The sequence below is a fragment of the Hibiscus syriacus genome, unplaced genomic scaffold, assembly GCF_006381635.1.
Source record: "Hibiscus syriacus cultivar Baekdansim isolate YM2019G1 unplaced genomic scaffold, ASM638163v2 tig00011761_pilon, whole genome shotgun sequence".
Taxonomy (NCBI): Eukaryota; Viridiplantae; Streptophyta; class Magnoliopsida; order Malvales; family Malvaceae; genus Hibiscus; species Hibiscus syriacus.
Genome location: NW_024062256.1, coordinates 1,154,044 through 1,175,177, shown reverse-complemented (window position 1 = coordinate 1,175,177; position 21,134 = coordinate 1,154,044). Strand labels below are relative to the sequence as shown.

The 21,134-nt window shown below is 37.1% G+C and overlaps 4 protein-coding genes across 4 annotated transcripts; all 4 read left to right on the top strand.

Moving 5' to 3' along the window:
• The first annotated feature begins 328 nt into the window (after nt 1–328).
• LOC120204919 (1-aminocyclopropane-1-carboxylate oxidase homolog 8-like) lies at nt 329–769 on the top strand. The gene has a single exon (XM_039204911.1). The coding sequence runs from the start codon at nt 329–331 to the stop codon at nt 767–769; it is 441 nt and encodes a 146-aa protein (XP_039060842.1).
• Nucleotides 770–8,606: 7,837 nt separating this feature from the next.
• On the top strand, nt 8,607–9,047 carry LOC120204918 (1-aminocyclopropane-1-carboxylate oxidase homolog 8-like). Its single transcript, XM_039204910.1, has one exon. The coding sequence runs from the start codon at nt 8,607–8,609 to the stop codon at nt 9,045–9,047; it is 441 nt and encodes a 146-aa protein (XP_039060841.1).
• A 1,115-nt stretch (nt 9,048–10,162) lies between these two features.
• LOC120204917 (probable 2-oxoglutarate-dependent dioxygenase At5g05600) lies at nt 10,163–10,975 on the top strand (the record flags this gene model as incomplete). The annotated part of the gene is made up of 2 exons (XM_039204909.1): nt 10,163–10,501; nt 10,614–10,975. Coding segments are annotated over 2 exons (642 nt in total), but the record flags the coding sequence as incomplete, so codon positions are not given.
• Nucleotides 10,976–18,157: 7,182 nt separating this feature from the next.
• On the top strand, nt 18,158–20,528 carry LOC120204967 (protein DMR6-LIKE OXYGENASE 2-like). The gene is made up of 3 exons (XM_039204944.1): nt 18,158–18,636; nt 19,727–20,054; nt 20,167–20,528. Exons 1-3 carry the CDS (start codon nt 18,173–18,175, stop codon nt 20,467–20,469), a joined length of 1,095 nt encoding a protein of 364 aa, XP_039060875.1. The 5' UTR covers nt 18,158–18,172; the 3' UTR covers nt 20,470–20,528.
• Nucleotides 20,529–21,134: the final 606 nt, after the last annotated feature.

The following is a 21,134-nucleotide window of genomic DNA, read 5'->3' as shown; positions in this document are numbered from 1 at the left end:
TCAATTTATAACCATGAAACTGGCTATTTTTAGATAGATTTGTAGAGTCCTATTCAAACTGAAACGCTCCTTTATTCAGTTTTAGAGTCCCACTTGGACTCAAATGCCTTGATTTAGTATTTTGACTTGGTTGTTATTCTTGTTACCGACAAATACGAGGATAGTATTGTTGGGCAAAAAATTAGTGTCTACACCTAGTTATCCTCTTAATTTTTCCTCAAAAGCAGTCCAGGTTCAATCTACGTTAAAACCCATATAAACCACTCTTCTTATCACTCGACTTACCATGTTCAACTACTCTTTTATTGCAAAAAAAAAAGCAAAGACAATGGGCGAAGTTGATCCAGCTTTCATCCAAGACCTCGAGCACAGGCCAAAACTCCCCACCATCGAAGCTGAAGGAATACCCTTGATCGATCTTAATTCGGCGTTGAACTCAGCTGATGCAGTTCCGGACGCTAGTCTGGTTTCCGACATAGGTGACGCTTGTAAGAAATGGGGTTTCTTCCAAGTGATAAACCACGGGGTGCCATTGAAGAAACGTGAGAAGCTTGAGAAGGCAACCAGGGAATTTTTTTACCAGCCTTTGGAGGAGAAGGTGAAGGTTAGGAGAGATGAAATGAGGGTTTCAGGGTATTATGACTCCGAGCATACGAAGAACGTTAGAGATTGGAAAGAGGTGTTTGATTTCACAGTGCAGAATCCAACCATAGTTCCAGCTTCTACTCGCCCTGATGACAAACAAGTGGCTGAGTGGCATAATCAATGACCTGAATACCCTCCCCAGCTAAGGTATATAACTGGACTATTAATTTCTTTAATTATAACATTAAATTTAGTTTTAATTTAAATTATATCATTTGTCGTTAAATTTTAACATATGATAATGTGGATAGATCTTTTTATTATTGTAATGATATGGATAAATTGATATCATTTTGACGGAAATTATTGATGATTAAAATGATGTCATTTTAACTTTAATAGTATATTGATTTTGTCACTAAACTTTTAAATAGTTCATTTTTGTCATTACATTTTTTCGACAGTCGTTGGTAGTCAATCGCCTCTTGTTATCGGTCATCTTTCACGGCAAGGTTGATACAAATTCAAAACATGGAAATTAAGGTATGCCAAATGTGAAAAAAAATAAGCCACATATCGATCAAATTCAAATGCAATCCCAGTTCACACCGATAGAAGCCATGAACGAAGACAAAAATTTATATAAATCGCTCATTTTGAACAAGTAAAACCGTGAAGAAGACCAAAACCTATCTCCATGGAGTACATGGTTGGACTTGCAGGTGTCACAGCTCCGGGTTTGTTTCAGCTGCAGTCTGAGTAACGGCTTTTAAGTCGTTCTTTTTCGCCTTATGTGTCCAACGCTTTCTTGTTGAAGTTCCGATCCGCTTCACGGCGGCAGGGCGCAGTTGACTTCGAAAATAGCGAGCAGCGAGTATTGGTTTCTCACATGCCAAGTACGACAACCCACACTTATAAGTTATGAGGAGGGATTTATCCTACGAGAACGTTAATAGCTTTACAAGCTTCTCCTTTTGAAGAGATGAACAAATACTTAGTGTTTTGGAAAAGAAAACTGCAGACGAATGATACTTCCCAAGTTTATAGTAAATACAACCCAGGTTATTGCTAAACATGCTTGAAATTGCGGCATCTGTCCGAGTACTTGATGCCATCAACAACCTGATGGCTTTTCGATGGTTTCCACGAGTATACTCAAGCTGAGCCTTCAAGAGGAGCGCCATTGATGAATCTCTCCCTCGAGCAATGTTCATTGCATGCTTGACTTCACACCTTGTTAGCTTTAAATTTCCAGTGAGTAGCAAAAACTGAACCTTGTAAAATTGCAACTTGAGCTTCAAACCAACACCAGAGATAGATCTATCAACTTGGCGTTTCAGGTTGAGGCGATGGCGAAGGAGGAGGGAGCATTCGGCGTCGGGTTCTGGGCCTCCGTCGGTCGTGGATGCACCTTCAAACATGTTACACGATTGACCAACACAGCTGTCCACTTGCTTGCAGCAGCTTCCAGCGCATACTCTGAGGATCGGTACTGGATCGACGAGAGTCCTTGGCAAGCAGAGAGTTAGGCCTCGGAAGACAGGCGTTGGATAGATCCGCCTTAACCCAGCTTCAATTTGAGTCTCGTGTTCTGATTTGTTCATAACTTCTCTGTGCTGGGCATTCCTCCCCCCTTTTCCTCCTTATTTTTGCCTCAATTTATAGCCATGAAACTGGCTATTTTTAGATAGATTTGTAGAGTCCTATTCAAACTGAAACGCTCCTTTATTCAGTTTTAGAGTCCCACTTGGACTCAAATGCCTTGATTTAGTATTTTGACTTGGTTGTTATTCTTGTTACTGAGAAATACGAGGATAGTATTGTTGGGCAAAAAATTAGTGTCTACAGTTGCCCCTCTTTGTCATTTTTCGTGGAATGAAAAATAGGACAAAGATAAAAAGACACAAATTTTGTCCATATCGAACGTCTTCTGCCGTAGAGTTGAAATCCGATGCAATGACTGATCTGTTAATTTAAATTGAATCACAAAATGACTCCCTCGTCGTGAGGTTGAGTTGAACTGGAAACTTCTGAGTACGATATCCTTCGTTGTGAAGTTGAAATCAAACTCAAAGCTTTTGGCAAGTGACTCATGGATCGTCTTCTGGCTCAAGATACTTCGTCGTGAAGGTGGAACTTGACCTGAAGACTTTGGTGTTGATGTGTTACAGATGACTCATTCGTTGTGAAGTAAGGTCAACCTATTAGGGTATGATACCCTTCGTTGTGAAGTTGTATATGTATATGGCCCCTTTGTCGTGAAGTTGAGCCTGAGAATGGGATATCCTTCGTCGTGGAGTTGAAATCCAATGTAAGTTGCGTTGTTTCGAGGCCAATATCCTTTGCTGCGAAGTTGAAATTGACTCTGAAAATGGAAAGTGTGTTGACAGACACTCCTTCTTTGAGTTGAATATCCTTCACCGTGAAGTTAAAATCCAATCTAAAGATGGATGTTGCTTGTGTGCACGATTCCCTTCGTTGTGAAGTTGAAACCGTTGGTGACCCCTTCGTCGTGAAGTTGAGTCTGGAATTGGATATCCTTCGTCGTGAAGTTGAAATCCAAGTAAGTAGCATTGTTCCAAGTCCAATATCCTCCGTCGTGAAGTTGAAATTGGCTCTGGAACCGGGAAATTGTTTGTTGACAACCAGCCGTCCCTTCGTTGTGAAGTTGAACTTGTGTTGTCTCGAGTCCAACATCTTTCGTTGTGAAGTTGAAATTGATTCTGAATGAAATTTTGTTGACAAGCAGCGGTCCCTTCGTCATGAAGTTGAACTTGCGTTGTCTGGAGTCCAATATCCTTCGTTGTGAAGTTGAAATTGGCTCTGAGATTGGGAAGTTATTGTTGACAAGCAGCGGTCCCTTCGTCGTGAAGTTGAACTTGCATTGTCTGGAGTTCAATATCCTTCGTTGTGAAGTTGAAATTGGATCTGAGATTGGGAAGTTGTTGTTGACAAGTAGCGGTCCCTTCGTCGTGAAGTTGAACTTGCGTTGTCTGAAGTCCAATATCTTTCGTTGTAAAGTTGAAATTGGCTCTGAAATTGAGAAGTTGTTGTTGACAAGCAGCGGTCCCTTCGTCGTGAAGTTGAACTTGCGTTGTCTGGAGTCCAATATCCTTCGTTGTGAAGTTGAAATTGGCTCTGAGATTGGGAAGTTGTTGTTGACAAGCAGCGGTCCCTTCGTCGTGAAGTTGAACTTGCGTTGTCTGGAGTCCAATATCCTTCGTTGTGAAGTTGAAATTGGCTCTGAGATTGGGAAGTTGTTGTTGACAAGCAGCGGTCCCTTCGTCGTGAAGTTGAACTTGCGTTGTCTGGAGTCCAATATCCTTCGTTGTGAAGTTGAAATTGGCTCTGAGATTGGGAAGTTGTTGTTGACAAGCAGCGGTCCCTTCGTCGTGAAGTTGAACTTGCGTTGTCTGGAGTCCAATATCCTTCGTTGTGAAGTTGAAATTGGCTCTGAAATTGGGAAATTGTTTATTGACAACCAGCGGTCCCTTCGTCGTGAAGTTGAACTTGCGTTGTCTAGAGTCAAGATCCTTCGATGAGAAGTTGAAATTGGCTCTGAAATTAAGAAATGTTTATTGACAGCCAGCGGTCCCTTCGTCGTGAAGTTGAACTTGCATTGTCTGGAGTCCAATATCCTTCGTTGTGAAGTTGATATTGGCTCTGAAATTGAGAAATTGTTTATTGACAACCAGTGGTCCCTTCGTCGTGAAGTTGAACTTGCGTTGTCTAGAGTCAAGATCCTTCGTTGAGAAGTTGAAATTTGCTCTGGAGTTGAGAAATGTTTATTGACAACCAGCGGTCCCTTCGTCGTGAAGTTGAACTTGCGTTGTCTGGAGTCCAATATCCTTCGTCGTGAAGTTGAAATTGGCTCTGAAATTGAGAAATTGTTTATTGACAACCAGTGGTCCCTTCGTCGTGAAGTTGAACTTGCGTTGTCTAGAGTCAATATCCTTCGTTGAGAAGTTGAAATTGGCTCTGGAATTGAGAAATGTTTATTGACAACCAGCGGTCCCTTCGTCGTGAAGTTGAACTTGCGTTGTCTGGAGTCCAATATCCTTCGTCGTGAAGTTGAAATTGGCTCTGAAATTGAGAAATGTTTATTGACAACCAGCGGTCCCTTCGTCGTGAAGTTGAACTTGCGTTGTCTAGAGTCGAGATCCTTCGTTGAGAAGTTGAAATTGGCTCTGAAATTGAGAAATGTTTATTGACAACCAGCGGTCCCTTCGTCGTGAAGTTGAACTTGCGTTGTCTAGATATTTGGCTTCGAGCTAGATATCCTTCATTGTGAAGTTGAAATCTACTCTCGAGCAAATTGTGAGTTCGAGAGAAAATTTTCAATCTGTCGAGTTGGTCGAAGTGTAGCTTCTTGCTGTCGAGCTAAGCAACCACCATCGTTCTTTAAAGACGCTTACGAATCAAGTATCCTTGACTCTAAAAGCTACAAAAATCATGTATGCTAAAATGAGGAATGTGATGCACCTAAGTATGTCTAAGATGCATGCAACATGAATGAATTATGTGTTATCTCTTCGTGCTTTGTTTGCCAATCTGGTCCATGGAATCGATCGTGCCCCATTTGCTTCTCGAGCTTGGGCTTTACAGACATTTCATATCTGAGATTGTTCTGTTTGAAAATGTTTTTCTCATTTTTCTTGTTTCAGGAGAGAAAATGATAAAAATGATGTAAAATATTATTCGTAATTGAATCAAGTTATAAACGTGAGTTCAAAGAATATCAAAGGAATCAATAGCTCTTTTAACGTTTTCAGAGTTACAGCTCTTTGACAAATGTTCAAATGGATGGGTTGGCTTTAGCTTGACCTCCTTTCTAAGGTTTTGGAAAAAAATGTCATTTTTTTTAAATATCTTGACATGCTTTGGCACTTCAATTGGGTGCGGACAAAATGACGCAACTAGCATGATCACTTACTAGACCTTTTATTTCAGTCCTCTGAAATCTTCTATTTGTTCAAGCTTTGTAGGCTCCTCTAATAAAGGCAGTGCAAAAACATCGGTCTAAAAACGAAATTCTTGAGTGCTCGTGTGTAGTTGACTATAACAGGTGTTCCTTAACTCCCTTAGTCCATTTTACCGAAAATTTCTTGCTTAGATAAATTTGATTTAACTTGTCATTATCTGGCTAGCTGAATCCATAAAGCCGGGGCATTAAACCAATTGCTTTAGAGGGACAACTTAATATTATAATCACTCTTATCAAGTTAACTGAAGGGTTCATCTCATCACAGAGTCTTCGGCCTGACAAGAGCAATGGAGCAAACACCGAATTGCCAAGTGTCCGAGCAATGTCATGGTTTGAACGTAATCTACTCATAAGGCCAGGGCTTTCAAGTTTCCTCTATAACCAATTGCCTTAGCGGAATAGCTCAGTTTTTACGGATTTAATTTCTTAAGATTGTCAAGAAGAACCTGTCATAGTCTAGGTGTTTTTGAAAGTCAAGGAATCTCATCTTTAGAGTTCAATTTTCAAACAACTGACCTAAACTGGATTCACCTACTCGACTCTTTCATTTGTAAAGATCATCATCGTCATTGAACGTCCTAAATAAAAAGCATAGTAATGGTCATATGCAAATGATGCCCCATGTTGTTCGCACCTTATGAAGGGAAAAGGTTACATTGGTTAATTGCAAGAGCATGGTATGGTGTTTGAGGGTATATTTTGGATAAGGTCAAAGTCCTTTTTTTTTTAAATCATGTTACTTTGTCAAAGATCCGTAACTTTGAACCATTAACAGAGTTTCTTAATTCAAATGATATTCAAAGAATTGCAAGTTTGCAAATGTGATTCATTGTTTAACATCTTTAAAGTAACATAAATTTATTTAAAAGTCCTTACAAAAACTTGAGAAAAAAATGAAAAAACAAATTCAAACAAAATGTCTCAAATGATGAAATGGTCTTTCTCACTTGGATGCCCCCAAGTTATTGAAGTCGATCCGATTCTTGTTACGTATTTTATGTATGATTCTCTTGATTGTGGAGTAATTCTCGATAGTGCGCCCTGGGACTCTTCTATGATTTTCGCAATGAGCGTTCTCATCATACTACCTGGGGTACGGGGCTTCATGGATTTCTCTGGATATGGTGACACCACGTGTGCGTCAAACAACTGTTGGTAAAGCTCCTTATATGTCATAGAATCAAAATGTTCTCATTTTTGATGAGGCATGTGAATGTAAAAAAAGGAAAAATAATGCGAATGTAAAGAAAAATAACAAAATGCACAATATGTCTGAATGCATGATGCATGAAATGTTCGAGGCATTGATCCGAAAAATGTGCCTATTATTCTGAATAATCCTTATTGGGGACAAAAATGTTACGTCTGAAGAGACAAAAATCTTTTTGATGGTATAGATCCCGCACAGTCTCTGGAAAGTTGATTCGTCTTCTGCCTTTTCACCGGTTGAATATCCTGTCGAACCATTCCGACTCCTTTGGCTAAACTTGTGCGGGTGATTAGTTGCCTGCCCCAAAAAATGTCTCGAATGACTGCATCTCCGGCCTTCACTCTATGCCGAGCTCGTTCCAAACGAAAGTGCCATTGGAGCCCTCCATCCGGAGTTTGTCGACTTATTTTTGGAATTCATCAATAATGGTCTCCAGCTTAGCTAGGGTTTCACCATCTTGTTCTCGTAATTTTCGAAAGGACTCTCCGGGTCATTAACTATTTCCTCGTCTTGCCCCTGAAACCTTTGCCTCTAAGTATTCTTTGATACCGGTTGGACTTCTGAGCTTTTTATCTCTTTGTATTATAACCCCTTTGTCCATTAATGCAGATTATTCATGTTTTAACAAACACATTTTTGGTGGATCAACACCTCGTTTTAATGATGTGAATGATGAAAACAAAATGAAATAAAACAAAAAATAAAAGGGGTTAGTGAGGTAAATCAAAATAAAAAAAATAAAAATCCTACCCCACATGATATCTACCCCACATGCTTTAATTCCTACCCGGACATGATCTCTATCCCGTACTTAGTGTTTTGAAGAGATGAACAAATACTTAGTGTTTTGGAAAAGAAAACTGCAGACGAATGATACTTCCCAAGTTTATAGTAAATACAACCCAGGTTATTGCTAAACATGCTTGAAATTGCGGCATCTGTCCGAGTACTTGATGCCATCAACAACCTGATGGCTTTTCGATGGTTTCCACGAGTATACTCAAGCTGAGCCTTCAAGAGGAGCGCCATTGATGAATCTCTCCCTCGAGCAATGTTCATTGCATGCTTGACTTCACACCTTGTTAGCTTTAAATTTCCAGTGAGTAGCAAAAACTGAACCTTGTAAAATTGCAACTTGAGCTTCAAACCAACACCAGAGATAGATCTATCAACTTGGCGTTTCAGGTTGAGGCGATGGCGAAGGAGGAGGGAGCATTCGGCGTCGGGTTCTGGGCCTCCGTCGGTCGTGGATGCACCTTCAAACATGTTACACGATCGACCAACACAGCTGTCCACTTGCTTGCAGCAGCTTCCAGCGCATACTCTGAGGATCGGTACTGGATCGACGAGAGTCCTTGGCAAGCAGAGCGTTAGGCCTCGGAAGACAGGCGTTGGATAGATCCGCCTTAACCCAGCTTCAATTTGAGTCTCGTGTTCTGATTTGTTCATAACTTCTCTGTGCTGGGCGTTCCTCCCCCCTTTTCCACCTTATTTTTGCCTCAATTTATAACCATGAAACTGGCTATTTTTAGATAGATTTGTAGAGTCCTATTCAAACTGAAACGCTCCTTTATTCAGTTTTAGAGTCCCACTTGGACTCAAATGCCTTGATTTAGTATTTTGACTTGGTTGTTATTCTTGTTACCGAGAAATACGAGGATAGTATTGTTGGGCAAAAAATTAGTGTCTACACCTAGTTATCCTCTTAATTTTTCCTCAAAAGCAGTCCAGGTTCAATCTACGTTAAAACCCATATAAACCACTCTTCTTATCACTCGACTTACCATGTTCAACTACTCTTTTATTGCAAAAAAAAAAGCAAAGACAATGGGCGAAGTTGATCCAGCTTTCATCCAAGACCTCGAGCACAGGCCAAAACTCCCCACCATCGAAGCTGAAGGAATACCCTTGATCGATCTTAATTCGGCGTTGAACTCAGCTGATGCAGTTCCGGACGCTAGTCTGGTTTCCGACATAGGTGACGCTTGTAAGAAATGGGGTTTCTTCCAAGTGATAAACCACGGGGTGCCATTGAAGAAACGTGAGAAGCTTGAGAAGGCAACCAGGGAATTTTTTTACCAGCCTTTGGAGGAGAAGGTGAAGGTTAGGAGAGATGAAATGAGGGTTTCAGGGTATTATGACTCCGAGCATACGAAGAACGTTAGAGATTGGAAAGAGGTGTTTGATTTCACAGTGCAGAATCCAACCATAGTTCCAGCTTCTACTCGCCCTGATGACAAACAAGTGGCTGAGTGGCATAATCAATGACCTGAATACCCTCCCCAGCTAAGGTATATAACTGGACTATTAATTTCTTTAATTATAACATTAAATTTAGTTTTAATTTAAATTATATCATTTGTCGTTAAATTTTAACATATGATAATGTGGATAGATCTTTTTATTATTGTAATGATATGGATAAATTGATATCATTTTGACGGAAATTATTGATGATTAAAATGATGTCATTTTAACTTTAATAGTATATTGATTTTGTCACTAAACTTTTAAATAGTTCATTTTTGTCATTACATTTTTTCGACAGTCGTTGGTAGTCAATCGCCTCTTGTTATCGGTCATCTTTCACGGCAAGGTTGATACAAAAATGTTTGTATTTCATTTTTCATTCTTTTCCAAGGATTGATTTTCTATGAAACTCACTAAAAATTGATGAAAATTCATTTGAAAATTCAACGTGCTGACACCATGATTTCTTTAGATGCTCATTCAATGGGGCTAGTTTTGAGGTATATTGTTCATTTTCTCGAAATAATGCTTCTCACCAATCGAATTTTTGAACAAACACCTCAAATCTCTCAAAACTAAGAAAGCCCCAAAACCCCTACAAATGTTAGATTTTTTGTATAATTTCCTCGACTTTGAGTGGATTTTAAGGAAAATTAATCTTAGAAGAAGAAAGAGGGGGTGAAACACAACCATTTTTGTACTTATCTTATTTCAAAAGACGGTCAATGACAGACGATGATTGATTGTTGGTGACGACCGAAATAGTGCAATTGCAAAAAATAAATTGTTCAAATGTTTAATGACAAAATTGGTATACTACTAAAGTTCTATTCTTAATTACGTCATTTTAGGCATCAATATTCATCGCCAAAACAATTTCGTTTTGTCGAGGTAATCACACTATTTGAACTTTAATGGCCTAGTGACATAATTGAATTTAAAACCAAAGTCTAATGCTATAATTAAAGAAATTAAAAGTTTAATGTATAAACAATATATCACCTAAAGTATAGTGGTATTTGGTATAGTTTATCCTTATTATTATTATCATGTATGAAATTTACCGAGACTTTAGCACGTACTTACCATTTGTGTATATCTTTATACATTGAACATGTATCGAATACATATAATTGTTTGACAGAGAGGCGTGCGAAGAATACGCAGGGGAAGTGGAAAAATTATCCTTCAAGCTGATGGAACTTATTGCCTTGAGCTTAGGCTTGCCGGCAGATTCTTTTAATGGCTTCTTCAAGGATCAAACCAGCTTCGTTAGGCTTAACCACTATCCACCTTGCCCTGCTCCGGAACTAGCTCTTGGCCTTGGCCGGCACAAGGATGCCGGTGGCTTAACCGTCCTCGCTCAAGATGACGTCGGAGGGTTGGAAGTGAAGCGGAAATCAGACGGAGAGTGGATCCGAGTTAAGCCTACTCCGAATGCATTTATCATTAATGTTGGTGACATAATACAGGTAACTCGAATCAACTAAAAATAACGAAAGCGTATTTAAGCTTGATTTGAACCTGACTCGATCCATGAACAGATCGTACAAAAATTTATGATATAATTTTGCACATAAACAGGTTTGGAGCAATGAAAGATATGAGAGCGTGGAGCATAGGGTGATGGTGAATTCGGAGAAGGAAAGGTTTTCGATCCCCTTCTTCTTTAACCCGGCTCATTACACCATGATTAAGCCCTTGGAAGAACTGACACGTGAAGAAAATCCAGCCAGATACAGGCCTTACAACTGGGGAAATTTTCTTGTGACAAGGAAAGGAAGTAATTTCAAGAAGCTTGATGTCGAGAACATCCAAATCTACCATTTCAGGATATCGGAATCCGAGTTGGCCAACCGCCTAGAAAAAGCAGAATCTGTGGCATAGATAAGATGCAGTATCTTAGCTATTTAATTGCATGTAATTAATAATTATAAGTATATTGCTCAGTATAACACTTTGAAAACATATGGTTTGAATAATAATATTAGAATATCTAATCTGGATTAATAGATATATAAATCAAATAGATAATCCCAAGAAGGGTTATGGCATTTCGTATTTACTTCTCCTACCGAGACCTATGCAAGCACAAACGCCCCAATGCCTCTCATTGGTCTCTTAATCTTCTCCTCAAAAGCAGTCCAGGTTCAATCTACGTTAAAGCCACGCTTAGCCGTCCACTTCTCCAAGACAAAACCGAATCAATCACCATTTTCAACTAATTATTTCATGAACTCTTTTCACCATAACATTAATAGTCTCAACTAATTAAAAAGTCCACATCAATCTTTTTTCCCACATCATTTACGTACATATTTTATTTTCTAAATCAGATTTTTTCATTAATATATATCAAAATTAAATTTAAATTCAAAAATTATTTTAGGGTCTTTATTAACGCTTTTTCTTCCCCACTAACACATAAAAGCCCTAGATCATGGAAAACATGAATTGTGAAACTAGACCTGAGAAATCTTGGCAATTTGGTCGCAGTGGACCAAGAGAAATACGGCAGGATATTGCGAAAATTTGTGTATCTGAATTGGCTCGAAATCTACATTTTGAGTCCATTAACTTCATCTTATCATGAATTTGTATATTTTATTTGCTCAATGTTAAATATACTGCCGACCACAATCCCAACAAGAACTGCTTGTACAGTTTTTGCTACGAAAAGTTGCTTTGTTCCATAGATAGGACTGAGATAAGATCACCATGGATATTGCATCAGAAAGTTTGATGAATGAAAAAAACTAGATAGAAGGATTGAGATCATTCAAACCATTTCGGAGTCAATATACTAGAGAATCAGGGAAGGAATAAGAGCCAAGAAAGATGTCATGCCAAATCTAATGATAAATCCCGTGATCAATCCAAATCATGCTCCGACATGTTTTTGTTACTATTGTAGAAAGCCAAATCACTAGAAGTAAGTGTGTTAAAATCTCGAAAGAGATCAAAAGAATAGGACAATCAAGTCCGACCAAATTGATTCAAATAAAACTATAGACAAAAGCACAACCGCAATAATTGTGAAGGAAAATGAGGCTGGGACCTTTCTATTTGGAGAAGAATATTATCTCAATATTGCACATGATGATTGCTCATATATTGTTGACTCGGGGGTTTCATTTCATGTAACCCCACATTGAGAGTTTTTCTCAACATACCGAAGTGGTAATTTTGGTTCAATGGAAATGGAAAGTCAGGTAACTAGCAACATTGTGGGTATTTCACAATGTAATTTTAAAAACCAATATTAATTGTGAAATCGTATTAAAGGATGTTCGATATGTGCCAAACATGCGTCTTAACCTTATTTTCATCCGAAAACTAGATGATGTTGGACATTTGAATCATTTTGGTGGACGAAAACGAAAACTCACCAGAACTAGTATGATCATTGCTAAGGGAAACAAGACTCCTTGTATATAATGCAAGAAAAGTTACACAAGGGAGAAGCCAATGTACTGATGACAATGCATGCTTGGAGTTATAAAATAAGAGGTTAGTTCACAATCACATGAGCAAGAAAGGATTGTAAATCCTAGTCTGAAAGGAGCTTCTTCCCGAAGTAAAGGGTAAATCACTTGAACGTATAACATAGAGTTTCATTTTGTCGAGGTTATGAATTGCATAGAAGAAACCATGCTCTTGATTTACTACACACTGATGTTTGCTCAATGTCTAAAACTTCTCTTGGTGGAGCTTTTATATTTTTACTTTAATTGATGATAATTCGAGAAAGGTTTGAGTATACTAGTTGAAAATAAAAGGCCATGTGCTTAGGGCATTCAAAGAGCTCAGTGCCAAGATAGAAAGTGAAACTCGAAAAAAGCTTGAATGTGTGAGTAGACAATGGTGAAGAGTATCGAGGCCCTTTTGTGACATATTGCAAGTATTTGGCATCATGCTCGAAAAGACTCCAATTAAGGCATCGTAATTAAATGGTGTGACTGAGAGAAGGAATCGGACCACTGAAGGAGTTCAAAGCATCCTTTCAAATGTCAAATTGTCCAAGTCATTTTGGGGAGAGACAGTAAAACAGGGGTAAACTAAATAAATGACCATCCAACTATGGGTTGGTCTCAAAATGACCACCATTTTAAATTTGCGTCAATATGACCACTGAACTATTTAAATAGTTTCAATATAGTCATATGTCATTAACATTTAACGGAAGTATTTATGTGACTATTAATAAAATTAGTATAATTAGGGTGCATGTCCTTGTAAAGTTACGTATTCGCGACGCTGGAACTCTGCTTTGTTTTCTTCCATTTTTGTCACTACATATCTATGATTTGTTCCCTTTGATTTTTAATTTAATGCAATTTGATCTTGACTCTATTTTTAATTTGTCTAATGCATTAATTTGAGCATTAACTTTAAAATATTTTATTCTGATCATGTATTAAATTTATAGATTAAATCCCTTAGATTTTAGAATTAATCAATTTGATCACAAGATTAACTTTAATTCTTAATTTTTAATTAGTTCCTAATTTCAATTTAATTTAATAAATTTATTCTTCAATCAAATTGTGACACATGTCACATTCTGATTAGAGGGTTTTTAATTTTAATTTAATTAATTTGATAAATCTAATAGTTTATTTATAATTGATTTAAGATTTTAGTATTTTTAAACAAAATTTATTGTTTTCATATTTATTTTTAATGATATATATATGTGATCATTCAAAAAATAATTTAAACTTTAAATTATAATCATAAGAAAAAAATATTTAAGATTCAAATTATAAATTTATCTTTTGATTTTAGATTTTGCTCGTGAGTTCGGGTATGTTAAATAAATTTTTAATTTAATTTTAAATATAATTTCATATATAATCATAAATAAATAAATTTAATTTAAAAATATTATAAAAATATTTTATTTGATTCCTAAATATTAGTTTTTTTAGCAATCCAAGTGTTATCATATTCTCAATTGGCCTAGATTTAAGTTCTCACTTGTCTATTTTATTTCTATCATTAACTATAATATATGGAAATATTTTTATTGATTCCTAAATATTAGATTTAGCCTATTGGTTAAGCCTTTGATTGGTTACTAACTGATCTTGGGCTCAAATGCAATTAAGTTATTTTAGTTTTATTTTTCTGCCTAAGCCTGAACAAGTGTGATAATTGACTCAGTGATTAATTCTAAAATCGAGGGGATTTAATTTACAAATTTAATACATAACTAGAATAAAAGGTTAAAAGTTAATGCTCAAATTAAGGCATTAGACAATTAAAAACAGAACTATGATCAAATTGCATTAAATGAAAATTCTAGGAATCAAATCATATACAAGTAATGACCAAAATGAAATAAAACAAAGCAGGATGCTAGAGCCTCAAATACGTAACTTTACAAGGACCTACACTTACCAATTTTGTTAACCGTCACTATTTCGGCTTGGTTACACACACTCAGGTAATAGACTGAACTTTTTTTATTTTCCTTCTTTTTTTGTTTCTGATTCTACATGCATACAAAACAAAGCCCTCAAAATAAAAATACAAAACTGAAAAATACCTTTAAGATGTATATTTGCTCTGTTTTTCGAAAACAATCAGTAAGAGATTTTTTATTGCTTTGTGTTTGATTTTTTCAAAATTGATGAGGGAAAGAGTCACCGTCTTTCTTTGATTGAAAAATAATGGGAAAGACCCCTGTTACACTATATTTCCTTTTGAATCTGGCAGAGGAAGCACCTCTTGTTACAATGATTCTCGATTTTTTGAGAAAAAAAAGGAAGATGGCACCCCCGCGTTACATTGCTTCCTTCACGAATATGAGGAAGAGTTCCCTTTACGCACACTGTTTTTTCTCTATTTACAATGAATCCCCCTCACAAAACTATTTTTCCCCATTTAATGAATCCCTGTTTTTACTGATGATGAGTGGTTTTTCCGTTTCCCCCACCTCCCATTTTCTAATGCAATTTTCTTCCTCCATAACTGCCTGCTTTGCTGTCCTCTCTACGTGGCTGGAAAAATTCATTTTATGCATTCGTTTGTTGCAGGTACACTCCAAGTTGGTTACCCAAACAGGACAGCTGGCCTCTGGAAGTTTGGATGGCATCTTCGGGAAAGCTTGGGTTAACAGCCCACTAGCTACAACCGGGGTGTTGAACATCCAACGGCCACCGCATGTCTATTATTTTCAAGTGTCTCTCATCATCTTGAGTCTACCGATATATATTAACTATAAATTTAATTGAAAGAATTATAGTATTTTTCATATTATTAAACTTTTAAATATTTCTTGAGCATAAGGCCATAAGATCATAAAATTGAGAACTTGAATACTTAGAAGCAAGATGAATGTGCTTATATGCTAACTAATTATACAATGTAGTAAGGTTTGAGAATATGCCTTTCAATTAATTGAAATAAGATTAGATGTGTATATGATTGATTGGAAAGACCTACGATGTTTCTTAACTACATTCTGATGCAAAATTTTTAAATCTCGACTATCCAGTAAGAATATTTTGTATAAGTGTTGATAATACGAGTGTATGACAATGAAAGCATATTTAGTATGTGTACACGATATATGTGTATAATATGTATAGTGACGGTTGATATGTATATAAAATTAAAACAAATAATGTCAAAATTTCAAACTGTTTGGCCGGATGGAAAGGTCGTTTTTTGTCTTTTTCTGGGAGAATTACTTTGACGAAAACGTTCTTAACGGCTATCCCCTCTTATGCCATGCAAACTGCCTGTCTTCCAAATAATATTTGCGAGTCCATTGAGCGCTTAATACACAATTTCATTTGGGGTGGAACGGAAGATAAACGTGCTATGCATCTTGTGAAATGGTAGGATCTTTGCAAACCTATGGAAATTGGTGTCCTTGGCTTGAAGCGAGTTCAGACTCAAAACGAAGCATTTTTTATGAAAATGGTGTACAATATGATTCATGATCATGGCCAACTCTGGGCACGAGTTTTACGTTCAAGTACAAAATTCAGGAGTTGGTCCCGGAAAATCTTCATCGTATGGGTTGTTCAAGGTTTTGGAAAGGGATGTCGGTAGTTTGGTCAGATATAAAGCCAAATATTGTATGGAATTTACGGAATGGAGCGATGATAGATTCCAGTATGATGCTTGGCTTGGTGATTTGGGACCTTTGATCAATTATTATCTTCTGCATGATGAGCAACCCACCAAGGGTTCAACTGTAAGTGCGATGGTTACTGGAATTGGATTGGGACTTGTTACGTTTCCTTGTCCCTGATGTTGTCTGCCTATCTTTCCTTGTCGTCCGACCACCGCTAACCAATGGAGGACAAGATACGGTTGACTAGAAGTGTGGAAAATGGAGGGAACTCAGAGTGGCATTGACGTATAAAGAAAGAATGCAATACGATTTGGTTGATCCGATAATTCCATGGACCATAACTGGGAAGTATCGGGGATTGCCTTGGATTAGAATGCTTCTTTGGAAGCTTTGCAAAGGGTGGTTGCCTTCAAATGAAGAGAGGGTTCGACGGCACATTTCAGGAGATCCTAGTTGCAATATTTGTGGAGCTTTGGTTGAGAGCACCTCTCATGTTATCCGGGAGTGTCCATTGGCGTTATAGGTTTGGACAGCTTTGATCACACCCATTGTTGCGTGTAGTGTGTACTATAAACTGGATACAAATTATATACAAGTATACACAATCACACAAGTAATAAAGTGTGAGTGAGTATCATTCCCACGATGATTGAAAGAAACTGCCAGTTGAGTTAAAACACGAATATTAAATTATTTAAGTATTGTCAGTGTGGTGGTATGCACAAATGAAAGTGTTGTGGCAAAATGAACTGTGCGCAAATGTGGGTTTAATAGTATTGTGGAATTGTGATGGCAATGTGGCATGTAGCAAATGGATATGTCGTGACAATTGAAGATGTATTTGAAATGTAAACTGAAAATGTCAATGCAAACGAGTTGAGAATTCGAAAATAAGCAAGCAGACTTGATAATCCTCACACAACAAGCTACTATGAGATTGAATGGTGGGGTGTAGTGAACGGTGAAGTTGGGTAGTGTATGGATGTGAGTTTGTGTTGATGGAGGTTGAAGGTAGACATAATGGGTCTGAAGATGATTTGGTTGAGCTATGAAAGATGGTGAAGGTGATTTTGTCCAAAGGTTGCCTTCGGTACAACTTTGCCAAAAATTCGCTGCCTGATTTTGCTCACGAGAGATTTATCCGGCACGGACCTCTTAGTGGATGTGTTGGAGCAGTCAAACCACTACGACGTTATCCTCCTCAATTCCAAGATTTGGTGAATCCTAGTCTCTTTGCATGGCCGAGAGCTTCATGAAGTACCCAAAGTTTCAATAACATGACCGAATATTTGCCCATGCTCTAAGAAAATCCAAACAAAAAACATGACCGAATATTAAACTGTGTATATGCATAGGGTGAAGTACACGTATGATCCCTGACTATAGGGAATTACTTTATTAAGTTTCTTAGTAATTAAAAATTATAAAATAGTTTTTTGATTATAGAGTGTTGCTTTGTTGAGTTTCTCGACTATTAAAAATTACAAAATGATCACCCGACCATTTATTATGTTTCAAACTCGTCATTTTCCATTAAAAAGTGGACGATATTCTGAGCTAAACGTTAACCTGTTGACTGTGATATGATAAAATCTAATCCTAGAATCTCAAACGACTATCATATCTCAGTCATTATGTTAACGTCCAGCTTAAACAACTACCTATTTTTAACGGAAATGATCGAGATTTGAATATAATGAATAGTATGATGACTATTTTGGGCTATTTGAAAACATCTGAAAATTGTTCAAATATGTATTTTTTTTTCCGTTTCGTAATGGAATTTTGTTCTCTTGTTGCTATTTTTTCACATTCCGTAGTCAATTATACTATCGAGGCCTACGCAAGCACAAACGCCACTGCCACTCACTGGCCTCGCTCGAAAGTTCAGTAATAGGATTTTGTCCATATTTCCTTTACCTAGTTACCCTCTTAATTTTTCCTCAAAAGCAGTCCAGGTTCAATCTACGTTAAAACCCATATAAACCACTCTTCTTAGCACTCCACTTACCATGTTCAACTACTTTTTTATTGCAAAACAACAGCAAAGACAATGGGCGAAGTTGATCCAGCTTTCGTCCAAGACATCCAGCACAGGCCAAAACTCGCCACCATCGAAGCTGAAGGAATACCCTTGATCAATCTTAATTCAGTGTTGAACTCAGCTGATGCGGTTTCGGAGGCTAGTCTGGTTTCCGACGTAGGTGACGCTTGTAAGAAATGGGGTTTCTTCCAAGTGATCAACCACGGGGTGCCCTTGGAGAAACGTGAAAAGCTTGAGAAGGCAGCCAAGGATTTTTTTGACCAGCCGTTGGAGGAGAAGGTGAAGATCAGGAGAGATGAAATGAGGGTTTCAGGGTATTATGACTCCGAGCATACGAAGAACGTTAGAGATTGGAAAGAGGTGTTTGATTTCACAGTGCAGAATCCAACCATAGTTCCAGCTTCTACTCGCCCTGATAACAAACAAGTGGCTGAGTGGCATAATCAATGGCCTGAATACCCGCCCCAGCTAAGGTATATCACTGAAATATTAATTTCTTTAATTATAACATTAAATTTTAGTTAATTTCGATTATATCATTTGTCGTTAAATTTTATCATGTGATAATGCGGATAGATCTTTTTATTATTGTGATGACATGGATAAAATGATATCATTTTGAAGAAAAATATTGATGATTAAAATAATGTCATTTTAATCACTAAACTTTAATAATGTATCGATTTTGTCACTAAACTTCTAAATAGTTCGTTTTTTATCATTACACTTTTTCGACCGTCGTTAGTAGTCAATCGCTTTCTGTTATCGGTCATCTTTCACGGCAAGGTTAATACCAAAATATTTGTACTTCATTGTTCTTTCTTTTCCAAGTATTGTTTTTCTATTAAATTCATTTAAAATCGATAAAAATACATTTGAAAGTTCAACTTGCTAACACCGTGATTTCTTTAGACGATAGTTTAATGAGACTAGTTTTGAAGTATGTTGTTCATTTCTCGAAACTTCTCACCATTCGAATTTTTGAACAAACAACTCAAATTCCTCAAAACTAAGAAAGGCCGAAAATCCCTATAAATGTTAGATTTTTTGTTTAATTTCCTCGATTTTGAGTGGATTTCAAGAAAATTAATCTTAGGAGAAGAAAGAGGGGTGAAACACAATCATTTTCGTACCGATCTTATTTCGAAAAAAGGTCAATAGAAGACATTGATTGATTGTTGGTGACAATTGAAATAGTGCAAAATTGGTATACTACTAAAGTTCAATTCTTAATGATGTCATTTTAGGCATCACAAAACAATTTCGTTTTGTCTGGGTCATCACACTATTTGGACTTTAATTGCCTAATGACATAAATGAATTTAAAACCAAAGTCTAATGCTATAATTAAAGAAATTAAAAGTTTAATGTATCTTTAAAAGTTTAATGTATAAACAATACATCACCTAAAGTATAGTGGTATCTAGTATAGTTTATCCTTATTATTATGTATGAAATTTACCGAGACTTTAGCATGTACTTACCATTTTTGTATATGTTTATACATTGAACATGTATCGAATACATATTTTATACGATTTGTGACATATAATTGTTTGACAGAGAGGCGTGCGAAGAATACGCAGGGGAAGTGGAAAAATTATCCTTCAAGCTGATGGAACTTATTGCCTTGAGCTTAGGCTTGCCGGCAGATTCTTTTAATGGCTTCTTCAAGGATCAAACCAGCTTCGTTAGGCTTAACCACTATCCACCTTGCCCTGCTCCGGAACTAGCTCTTGGCGTTGGCCGGCACAAGGATGCCGGTGGCTTAACCGTCCTCGCTCAAGATGACGTCGGAGGGTTGGAAGTGAAGCGGAAATCAGACGGAGAGTGGATCCGAGTTAAGCCTACTCCGAATGCATTTATCATTAATGTTGGTGACATAATACAGGTAACTCGAATCAACTAAAAATAACGAAAGCGTATTTAAGCTTGATTTGAACCTGACTCGATCCATGAACAGATCGTACAAAAATTTATGATATAATTTTGCACATAAACAGGTTTGGAGCAATGAAAGATATGAGAGCGTGGAGCATAGGGTGATGGTGAATTCGGAGAAGGAAAGGTTTTCGATCCCCTTCTTCTTTAACCCGGCTCATTACACCATGATTAAGCCCTTGGAAGAACTGACACGTGAAGAAAATCCAGCCAGATACAGGCCTTACAACTGGGGAAATTTTCTTGTGACAAGGAAAGGAAGTAATTTCAAGAAGCTTGATGTCGAGAACATCCAAATCTACCATTTCAGGATATCGGAATCCGAGTTGGCCAACCGCCTAGAAAAAGCAGAATCTGTGGCATAGATAAGATGCAGTATCTTAGCTATTTAATTGCATGTAATTAATAATTATAAGTATATTGCTCAGTATAACACTTTGAAAACATATGGTTTGAATAATAATATTAGAATATCTAATCTGGATTAATAGATATAAATCAAATAGATAATCCCAAGAAGGGTTATGGCATTTCGTATTTACTTCTCCTACCGAGACCTATGCAAGCACAAACGCCCCAATGCCTCTCATTGGTCTCTTAATCTTCTCCTCAAAAGCAGTCCAGGTTCAATCTACGTTAAAGCCACGCTTAGCCGTCCACTTCTCCAAGACAAAACCGAATCAATCACCATTTTCAACTAATTATTTCATGAACTCTTTTCACCATAACATTAATAGTCTCAACTAATTAAAAAGTCCACATCAATCTTTTTTCCCACATCATTTACGTACATATTTTATTTTCTAAATCAGATTTTTTCATTAATATATATCAAAATTAAATTTAAATTCAAAAATTATTTTTAGGGTCTTTATTAACGCTTTTTCTTCCCCACTAACACATAAAAGCCCTAGATCATGGAAAACATGAATTGTGAAACTAGACCTGAGAAATCTTGGCAATTTGGTCGCAGTGGACCAAGAGAAATACGGCAGGATATTGCGAAAATTTGTGTATCTGAATTGGCTCG

Coding starts and splice junctions, on each gene's coding strand:
- LOC120204919 (XM_039204911.1), top strand. CDS start 329: ATGGGCGAAGTTGATCCAGCTTTCATCCAAGACCTCGAGCACAGGCCA.
- LOC120204918 (XM_039204910.1), top strand. CDS start 8,607: ATGGGCGAAGTTGATCCAGCTTTCATCCAAGACCTCGAGCACAGGCCA.
- LOC120204967 (XM_039204944.1), top strand. CDS start 18,173: ATGGGCGAAGTTGATCCAGCTTTCGTCCAAGACATCCAGCACAGGCCA. Junction 18,637..19,726: donor GAATACCCGCCCCAGCTAAG/GTATATCACTGA, acceptor ATTGTTTGACAG/AGAGGCGTGCGAAGAATACG. Junction 20,055..20,166: donor ATGTTGGTGACATAATACAG/GTAACTCGAATC, acceptor GCACATAAACAG/GTTTGGAGCAATGAAAGATA.